The sequence below is a fragment of the Oryctolagus cuniculus genome, chromosome 6, assembly GCF_051225735.1.
Source record: "Oryctolagus cuniculus isolate XC-2025 breed Fujian yellow rabbit chromosome 6, ASM5122573v1, whole genome shotgun sequence".
Lineage (NCBI taxonomy): Eukaryota > Metazoa > Chordata > Mammalia > Lagomorpha > Leporidae > Oryctolagus > Oryctolagus cuniculus.
This window is the reverse complement of record NC_142872.1, coordinates 3221293-3231334: the sequence shown is the minus strand read 5'-3', so window position 1 is coordinate 3231334 and position 10042 is coordinate 3221293. Positions and strand designations below refer to the sequence as shown.

Here is a 10042-nt window from a genome sequence, read left to right as displayed (position 1 = left end):
GAGATCACCTCATTGTCAGAATGGCTTCCATACAGAAATCAACAAACAACACATGCTGGCAAGGATGTGGGGAAGGGTACCCTAATCCACTGTTGGAGGGATTGTAGACTGGTATAGCCACTATGGAAGACAGTATGGAGATACCTCAGAAAGCTGAAAATGGACCTACCATATGACCCAGCCATCCCGCTCCTGGGAATTTACCCAAGGGGAATGACATCAGCATATGGAAGAGTGATCTGTACCCCCATGTTTATTGCAGCTCAATTCACAATAGCTAAGCTATGGAATCAACCCAAATGTCCATCAACTGATGACTAGATAAAGAAATTATGAGATATATATACACTATGGAATATTACTCAGCCATAGAAAGAATTAAATCCTGTCTTTTGCAACAAAATGGGTGCAACTGGAAACCATCATATTTAGGGAAATAAGCCAGTCCAAAAAGACAAATACCATATGTTTTCCTTGATCTATGGTCACTAATAAAATACCAAAAATGTAATGTATAGGACTGAAATTGACATTTTGAGCTTTGATGATTGTTTACAGCCCTTGTCTCTACTATTTAGGAACAGTGATTTTTCTTCTTACTATGTGTTGAACCCTTTACTTAGTATAGGGCTAATCTTATGAGTATAAAGTAAATTGAAAGTAGATCATTGTAAAAACTAAGAGAGGGATAGAGAGGAAGGTGGAGGGAAGGCGGGAGCCTAGGCAGGAGGGAGGGTGGGGTGGGAAGTATCACTGTTAGTAAATCTGTACATGAAATTCATGAAATCTGTATACCTTAAATAAAATGTAAAACAAACAAGAGGCAATAAAACAACTGGGAACACACTCACACAATACAGGAGCAACTGAATACCCACAAATGGGAAGGCAGAAGCACAGTAATGCAGCAACAATAGGGGACAATGGAGAGGCCACCAGACATAAAGTCACCAGGAAATACCGGGACTGAACTACACTGTGAACCAAAGAGACCCACGAGGCACACGCAGCGCATGCTGCCCAACAGCAGTGTCAGCCACGTGGAACAGTCTCCATGATAGGTCACTTGGGAGGCCACAAAACAAGGCTCACCAAGTTCAAGAACACTGAGATAATTGTATTTTCCAACCACAATGCTATGATGATAGACATCAACCACAGGAGAAAAATAGAAATTTTTAAGGGAAAGATTTATTGTTGGGTGGGGGAAACCCAATGGGCCCAAGGGAGGGGGCAAAGAAGAGAGAAGAGTGAAGAAGAGGGTGCGTGTGTGGGAAGGGGGTCCTGTTATACCCTTTGTCAGGTGCAGGGAAACAGGAGCAGCGAATCCCGTTAGGGTGGGGGGTAGAGCTGACACCTGTGCTTGGGCCTTCTGGTCACCTGCCGTCCAGAAATGGTGGCAGGGCCTAGAGCCTAGGATAGTGTCTGGGACATAAACTGGACCACAGACAAGACCATGCTATTTTACTAACAATAATTAGATGAAATTTCCAACTTAATCCATCGACTAGAAATATTCATCTATTAACCGTTAACATAAAACATTGAAGTTTAAACAACCGAATCAGGTTGGGAAGCCAAGTTCTGTTCAATCCATAACAGTATCCTATCTTAATATTCTGAAATCTAGAAAGTAAATTAGAAAGTTAACCACAACCAACACACCCTATATAACATCACAAGGGCAAATGTAATCAGAAAAAAGAATTAGCTAGTTAATTAAAAAAAATGGATCAACAACAGAGTAGTAAGGGCAAATAAGATAGCTTCTGCCTTCTGGATTCTTCAGTTAGTAAGGAGACTAAACATACTCCATAGACTCACATCGGATTTCCTAGGTCTGGTTTACATTCTTCTGAAAAATAGGAAATTGACAATCTGTGAACGTAAAGCCAAATGCTACAGAATAAACAATAAGGTAAAGAGAAAATTACAAGGAATTAAAAGAAACTTTAGACAATAAAAACAGAAATACAAGATATTCAAATTTGTGGGATACAGTAAAAGAAATTCCAAGAAAGAATAGAAAGCAATAAAACAAATACTTTAAAGAGAAGAAATATCTCAAATAAACAAACTAAAATCCCACCTCAAGAAAGCAGAAAAAAGAATGAACAAAGAGCAAGTAGAAGAAAGAAAATTATGAAGTCAGAGCAGAAACAAATAAAACAACAGAACTGATCAACAATGCAAAGAGGGGTAAAAACACTGACAACACTGCAGTCAGTCAGAGGACACAGAGAGAGAAGTGCAGACTCAGCAACGCGGGGAGCTATCACAACAGATGCAACAGAAAGACACAGCGGCCGTGAAGGCACTGTGCAAAGGTGTGCGCTGTCAGACGGGGGAATCTGGAAGAGATGGAAAATCTTAGACACCTCTCTGCCAAGACTGCGCATGAACAGAACATCAGAACAGACCAATAACGAGTAACAGGATTAAATCACTAAAACCCTCCAAAGACATTCCCAGGTTGGCTGGCTTCAGGGTAAGTTTTTAAAGAGTTAATGCCATGCTTTCATGAACTCTTCTGAAAGGCGTGGCAGAGCAGGGGACGCTTCCACACTCATGTCATAAAGCCAGAACCACCTGATACCTAAGCCATTCAAGGACATCACAAGAAAAGAAAATTGCGGATCATTAATCATGATGACCGTATATGCAAATATCCTCAACAGGATACTGGCAAAGACGCTTCACCATGACAAGTGGGATTTGTCCTTGTAATTTAAGGAGAGTTCAACATAAGTAAGTCAGGAAGTGTGATCCCTTCCACTAACAGAAAAATAAAAACATGACAGTATCAGCAGTTGCAGAGAATGCACTTCACACATTTCCGGATTCTTTTATGATTAAAAAACCTGTCATCAAACTAAGTACAGAGGGAGGTACTCACCACGATAGAGGGCGCAGCGGCCAGCTCTCAACCAGCCTCCTACTCCGTGTGACGAGCAGGAAGCTCTTCCTCTGCAGATCAGGAACAAGCCACAGCCTGGTTCTCACCTGCTGTGGTCAACACAGCGTCCTAGCCAGAGCAGTCAGGCAACAGAAGCAAGTGTAACGCATCCACATGGACAAGCAAGAAGCGACGCTGTCTCTGTTAACAGGCAAAAAATGAAGGTATACACAGAGCATTCTAAAGACTCCATCAAAAAGGGTTTACCATTTGGAACCGGTAAGGGCAGTAAAGTTGCAGGATACAGAATCAACATACAAGCATCAGCAGTGGTCATCGCAGGTCAACAGGATGACTGGCTAGAGGTGCAGCTCTGCTGACCCAGCCCTGTGAACCAGCCCATGGCCCCACCTACCCGACTAGGGCCCTGGGAGGCCCCTGGGTGACCCACCCTGAGGGGCTCCACCTGCAGGGGCTGCAGGAAACAGCTGGGCGGCCCCACCCACACGCTGCTGCTGCCCTGGAAGCCATGAGGCAGCCCCGCCACCCACTCAGGAGCCAGGAGGGGCAGAGCAGGTGTCCAGGAAGCAGCTGAGTGGCCCTGGCCTTCATCCTGTGTCCCCAGCAGGCTGCGATGAAAAGGCTGGGTGCTCACAGCTGAAGAGACGCTTCACATCGCCGGGGGAGTGTACAGAGTGCAGCTGCTGCGGGGAATGGCACGGAGCTCCTCGGAAAGCCGGAGCAGAACCAGCACAGGACCCAGCCACGCCCCCAGCGCCCATGCGTTCACGGGGACGCGGGTCGGGCCGCTGAGGAGACACCTGCGCTCCCACGGTCTGCAGCACTGTTCTCAGCAGCCGGGTGAGGAGTCAGTCTCGGGGCCCATTAACAGACAAAGAATAAACACACACATGTACGCACACGCATGCACACATGCACACACATGCACACACGCACACACGCACACATGCACACGCACTGCTGTACTCTTCAGCCTTATAAATAAGGACGTCCTGGCATTCGTGCCAACACGAGGAAGCTGCAGGGCATCACGCTAACTCTAAAAAGCCCAGCACGGGACAGACCCACAGTCTCTCTTACACAGGAAAGCTGAGAGGTTTCCACCCAGGGAGTGGACAACGGTGACCACAGGGGATGGAGAGCTGATGACCAAAAGGCTCAAGCCTTCAGGGAGACGAGAGTGAGCCGGGCCTGCTGTGGGCAGGGTGCCTGCACTCACGGGTCGCGGACGGTGGGGCTTCAACAAATCACCACCTCATCGTAAAAGAGTGCTGACGCTGTATCATCAGCTTAATTATTCCACATCACGCGTGTACATCACATTTTCCTCATCAGTGCATCCAAAGACACAGGATTAATGTATCCAGATTATATAGAAGTTATAAAAATACTAAATAAAATATAAAATTGGCGATATAAAACAGAAGGATTACAAATGTAATCATAGCTATATATATATAGTTATTGAGAAAGACTTAACTGAGAAGTTAGCTAAATTCTATGCTGAATCCCAAAGATAGCACAAAACACAGAAAATGTGAATGGATTGGAAAAAAGCTTACACAAATGTGAAAGTTAACCGGAATGAAGTACAAATGCGACATGAACATCAGAGGGGCAGACAAAGAGGCCGCTGCCTGGGACGCCTGCACCCCTAGCCTGGGGGCCTGGGCTGGAGCTCCCCCTCCGCTTCTGTGCACCCTGGGGGCAGCAGGTGACCGCTCAGCTACATGGGTCCCTGCCACCCAAGCAGGAAACCCGGATGAGTCCCTGGCTCTTAGCTTCAGCCTGGCCAGCCCTGGCTATTGTGGGTGCTTGGGAAGCGAGCCTGCAGGTGGAAGACATCATAGCTTCTCTCTGCTTTCCAAATAAGTAAAATTAAGCACATGCACTGTGGAGTGTTAGTATCAGAAAAGGTAGTCGGCAGGTGTGCTGGCTGCGGGTCTGAGAGGAAGCCGTGAGGCTGCACGGGAGGCCGCGCTGAGCCAGCAGGAACCCGGGTGGGAGACTGCGCGTTGCCTGACGGGGCGGCACGCCCGGGCGCTGCTCGTGGCAAGGCGGGAAGCCACAATTAAGAGTAGGATCTCGGGTGCCCAGTGCTTCAAGATCCAAGGTTCCAAAGAAGGAGACACCCAGCAGGAGTGGCGTTTGGTTTCTGGGTCCCTGTGAGGTGCAGGGTCAGTGTGAGAACCATCGGTGGGGCCGGCCCTGGTGAGGGCAGCGGACTCACAGGACAGGGTAAACCAGGCGGCGTTTCCAGAGGAGGCGACGCCGACAGGCCGAGCTCATCAAACGCCCGGCACTGTTGACAGAACGGTGTGTGCATTGCATTGTTTGTTCATCTAGAACTCTTACTAAAAATATCCTTAGGCTACTGTGTTTAATTGGAGTCCCGCAGGTCATCGTCCCTCAGGGATCCCATAGGGGTTTGTGCTCAAGCCCGAGCCGCTGACTTGAGAGCTGCGCAGATTGTCCCTGTCGGCAGTCCCTGTCGGCTCTACCAGCGAGGCTGCATAAAGCCCCCGCAGGCCCCGTGGCCAGAGTGCAGAGGCGCTGCGGAAGCCGCTGAGCCTGGCGACAGTTAGGCCACGGCAGAGCGAGGGCAGGTGCACAGACCTCGGCCGAGGCCAGAGCACTGAAGGTAGGAAACGCGGCAGGGACCCTGCTGACCCCCGCTCCGTGTGCTAACAGCCCCTCCCTGACAAGGTGAAGGCCAGCCAGGTAAGCAACCTCACAGCTCTACACTGGTGTCCCCCGCGTGTGCTTGTGACAGGTTAGAACGGAGTGCTCTGTGTCTGCACGTGGCCAGGTGCGACGCCGAGGCCGTGCTGAGCTGTGGATCCACAGAACCCTGTGCGCACACTCTTGCCCGCCGCCTGAAAATGGTCTGGCACGGTTTTCTTGTCAATTGCCTATGAAGCAGCAGGTCAGAGCTGTCCATTTTAAGTGTTCATATTTTGTTATTTATTTATGCACACATGCAAATAATAGCTCATACACACCTGCAAATAACATGCATGCAAATACATATGTGTAAATGCACACATGCAATCATACATGCAAATACTAGCAAACTGAGAGCAATGGCTGTCTCAGGTGCTGGACTCAGCATTCTGTTTACTGTGGTCAACCACATGACATGGAATACATGCTGAGGGTCTAAGCATTCCTCTCCTGGCACAGCACACACTCACGGCGCCGTGCAGTCCTTACTGCGATCCAGTTCCAGAAAGCTTCCCCTGGTTTCCTGGTGGGGAGGGGTAGAACTGAGGTGCTTGTTTATGCACAGGGCTGAATGTTTCTAATGCACCCCTCCCCTGACCCCCCCACCTCTCCCTGCTCCCTCCCTCACCCCTCCCTGCTCCCCACTCACCTCTCCCCGACCCTGATTACCACAATGAATGAGAAACACGTTGTGATCTTGAGAACAGAATGGGTGTAAGAATGAAAGGCAAAGGAGGAATGGCATCCCACTCAAGGCTCTGGGATGCCGGCCCTGCTGCCCTCCGTGTCCTGATTGTCCTGCCTCACCCCTCCTCCTCCACACCTCGGATGTCAGGCTCAGAGCCCCGCTTCCGTTGGGGTGCGTAAATGTGAGCCCAGTTCCTGCAGCACCGGTGTGGCTGCTCACACGTGTGAGCCAGGCAGATGTGGGGAGCGCTGGCCAGGGCTCTGTCTGGTAAAGTCATTGGGGCCACTGGGCATCTTACAGAAGAGCTGTCAGGCACCTCAGGTGGGCACAAAAGCCTGGAGTCGGGGAAGCAGGGAGGGGTGAGTGGGAGTGCAGGGGAGAGATGAGTGGGGGTACAGGGGAGGTGTGAGTGGGGAGCAGGGAGGGGTGAGTAGGGGAACAGGGAGTGGTGAGTGGGGGTACAGTGAGGGGAGAGTAGGGGTGCAGGGGAGGTGTGAGTAGGGAGCAGGGAGGGGTAAGTAGGGAGCAAGGAGAGGTGAGTGGGGGAGCAGGGAGAGGTGAGTGGGGGAGAAGGGAGAGGTGAGGGGGAGCAGGGAGAGGTGAGGGGGAGCAGGGAGAGGTGAGTGGGGGAGCAGGGAGGAGTGAGTAGGGAGCAGGGAGCAGTGAATGGGGGTACAGCGAGGTGAGAGTAGGGGTGCAGGGGAGGTGTGAGTAGAGAGCAGGAAGGGGTGAGTAGGGAGTAGGGAGAGGTGAGTGGGGGAACAGGGAGGGGTGAGTGGGGGAGCAGGGAGGGGTGAGTAGGGAGAAGGGAGAGGTGAGTGGGGGAGCAGGGAGGGGTGAGTAGGGAGCAGGGAGCGGTAAGTTGGGGAGCAGGGAGGGGTGAGTGGGAGAGCAGGGAGGGGTGAGTAGGGAGCAGGGAGAGGTGAGTAGGGAACAGGGAGAGGTGAGTGGGGGAAAAGGGAGAGGTGAGTGGGGGAGCAGGGAGAGGTGAGTGGGGAACAGAGAGAGGTGAGTGGGGGAGCAGGGAGGGGTGAGTAGGGAGCAGGGAGGGGTGAGTGAGGGAGGAGGGAGGGGTGAGTAGTGAGCAGGGAGAGGTGAGTGGGGGAGCAGGGGGGGTGAGTAGGGAGCAGGGAGGGGTGAGTAGGGAGCAGGGAGAGGTAAGGTGGGAGCAGGGAGAGGTGAGTGGGGGAGCAGGGAGAGGGGAGAGGTGAGTGGGGAACAGGGAGGGGAGAGTAGGGAAGCAGGGAGATGTGAGTGGGGGAGCAGGGAGAGGTGAGGGGGGAGCAGGGAGAGGTGAGTGGGGGAGCAGGGAGAGGTGAGTGAGGGGGCAGGGAGAGGTGAGTGGGGGAGCAGGGAGAGGTGAGTGGGGGAGCAGGGAGAGGTGAGTAGGGAGCAGGGAGAGGTGAGTAGGGAGCAGGGAGAGGTGAGTGGGCGAGCAGGGAGGAGTGAGTAGGGAGCAGGGAGAGGTGAGTAGGGAGCAGGGAGGGGTGAGTGGGGAACAGGGAGAGGTGAGTGGGGAACAGGGAGAGGTGAGTGGGGAGCAGGGAGGGGTTTGTAGGGAGCAGGGAGGGGTGGGTATGGGCGCCTTGCTGGGGCAGACTGAGGTCAGAGGAGCCTTGACAATGACAAGCAAAGGGACTCCTCAGGTCCAGATTTAAGGTAAAAGCGCGCGCCCACATGCACAGACGCACCGTTGGGCCCTACTGCCCAAGGAAACACCTCGCACCCGGAGGGAAGCGGCTTAGGCAGAACTTAGCTGGCGGTGGGGGAGTGTTCTTTCTACCGTGAGGGCTTTCCTTGCCAGCGGTCTGCCTTCTGCCCTCTCCACACCGAGCCCGGCCTGGCTGGCCAGGCTCCTGGCAAGCTGCCTGGGACACACCCGGCACCTCATGGGCGGTTTTCTGCAGACAGCTGCCTTCAGGAGGAGCCGGGGCAGGCCAGACCCGGTGTGTCCCGGACGAAAGAGAGGTGGCTCGGGTGAGACACTAGAGGAGGCCGCTACAGAGCACGGGGAGAACGAGGCTGGGAGAGCTGTGTGCGCGCCCGAGGCCCCTCGGCTGCGGGACGCAGGGAGTCACGGAGGGACGAGCGGTAACTCACGGGGCGCCCCTCTGCTCCTCTGTACACAGGTGAATGCAGGACGGGCTCCGTTGTATCAGCACCGCGAGAGCACGTCAGAGGCGCCTGAGCGTGGGTTTGAGGCAGAGGCTTGCAGCGTACACAGAGCAGGGCGGTGCCTGCTCCTAGAACTCGCGGTCTTTGTGACCCGTCCCTTTCCAAGTGAGGCCGTGGACTTGGACCCATGAGCAGAGGGAATGAGACGACAGGCTCGGAGTTTGTGCTCCTGGGACTCTTCCCGGGCGTGCCTAATCCGGGCATCCTCATGTGCCTCACCGTCCTGAGCTACGTCCTAGCCCTGGCTGCGAACGCCACCCTGACTGTCCTCATCACGCTGGACGCCCGGCTCCACAAGCCCATGTACTTCCTCCTCAGCCAGCTGGCCCTGCTGGACCTGCTCTTCACATCCACCACCGTCCCCAGGACGGCCGCCGCCTTCTTCCTGGGGACCCAGACCATCTCCAGCACGGGCTGTGGGACGCAGCTGTTTTTCTGCCTCGTGCTGGGGGGAGCAGAGTGCCTGCTCCTGACTTGCATGGCCTGCGACTGTTACGTGGCCATCTGTCGCCCTCTGCGGTACCCTGTCCTCATGAACGGGAAGACCTGCCTGTCGATGGCCGTGGGGTCCTGGGTGGGGGGCAGCCTCAATTCCCTAGTGCAGACTGTGTATACCATGTGTTTGCCCAAATGCGGCCGCCTGGAGATTGACCACTTCTTCTGCGAGGTCATGGCCGTTCTGAGGCTCTCCTGTGGGGACACCTTGACATACAGGTTGACGATACTTGGGGTGGGCATTGTGCTGCTGCTGGTTCCCTTTGGCGTCATCTTCTCCTCCTACGCCATCATCTTCCTCACTGTCCTGCGCATGAGTTCCCGTGAGGGGAGGCGGAAAGCGCTGGCCACCTGCTCCTCCCACCTGGTGGTGGTGAGCCTCTTCTACGGTCCCACTGTCGTCACCTCCATGACCCCCGGTTCCACACACAGCCCGCCCAGGACCAGGCCGTGTCTGTGTTCTTTGCAGTCGTCACCCCCACGCTGAACCCCTTCGTTTACAGCCTGAGAAACAGAGACGTCTTAGAGGCATTGAGGAGGGCTTTGAGACCCACAGCGCTCTTATCTCCTACAGTCCTGTGACCGTTTGGTGATGGCTGTGTAAGTCATCAACCCCACAGCCCGCCATGCCTGCCTCTTAAGCACGGCCGGCCGGTCTGACTCCTGAGGACTCGGTCACTTGCTGACACTGCTCGGGCAACCCAGGCACATGTCTTTGGTGTGTTAGGTCACTTTTGTTTTTTCCCCTCTGCTGATATTTTTATCCTGAATGACAGCGCAGTGGGTGCTGGCTTGCTCATGCCTTTCACAATGCTTATGTCACACGTACTCACGGCAAACTCACAAAGGCAGAGAACAGGATGGTGGTTACGAGAGCCTGGGGTTCAAGGGCAAGGGGAGAGGGCGAGGGTGAGGGCACTGCATCTCAGACAGGAGGGGCAGGCCCAGTGACCTACCGCACAGTGCTGAGCACAGCTAATGAGCACACGTCCTGCTCCCAAAACTGCTGCAGGTGCAGACTGCAAGCTTCACCCCAAAAAGAA

General features: G+C 53.6%; 1 protein-coding gene across 1 annotated transcript; it reads left to right on the top strand.

Moving 5' to 3' along the window:
• Positions 1–8631: 8631 nt before the first annotated feature.
• On the top strand, positions 8632–9592 carry LOC149125948 (olfactory receptor 2AJ1-like). The gene is made up of 2 exons (XM_089335758.1): positions 8632–9372; positions 9503–9592. The coding sequence occupies exons 1-2, from the start codon at positions 8632–8634 to the stop codon at positions 9590–9592; spliced, it is 831 nt and encodes a 276-aa protein (XP_089191884.1).
• Positions 9593–10042: the final 450 nt, after the last annotated feature.

Coding starts and splice junctions, on each gene's coding strand:
- LOC149125948 (XM_089335758.1), top strand. CDS start 8,632: ATGAGCAGAGGGAATGAGACGACAGGCTCGGAGTTTGTGCTCCTGGGA. Junction 9,373..9,502: donor GCTCCTCCCACCTGGTGGTG/GTGAGCCTCTTC, acceptor CTTCGTTTACAG/CCTGAGAAACAGAGACGTCT.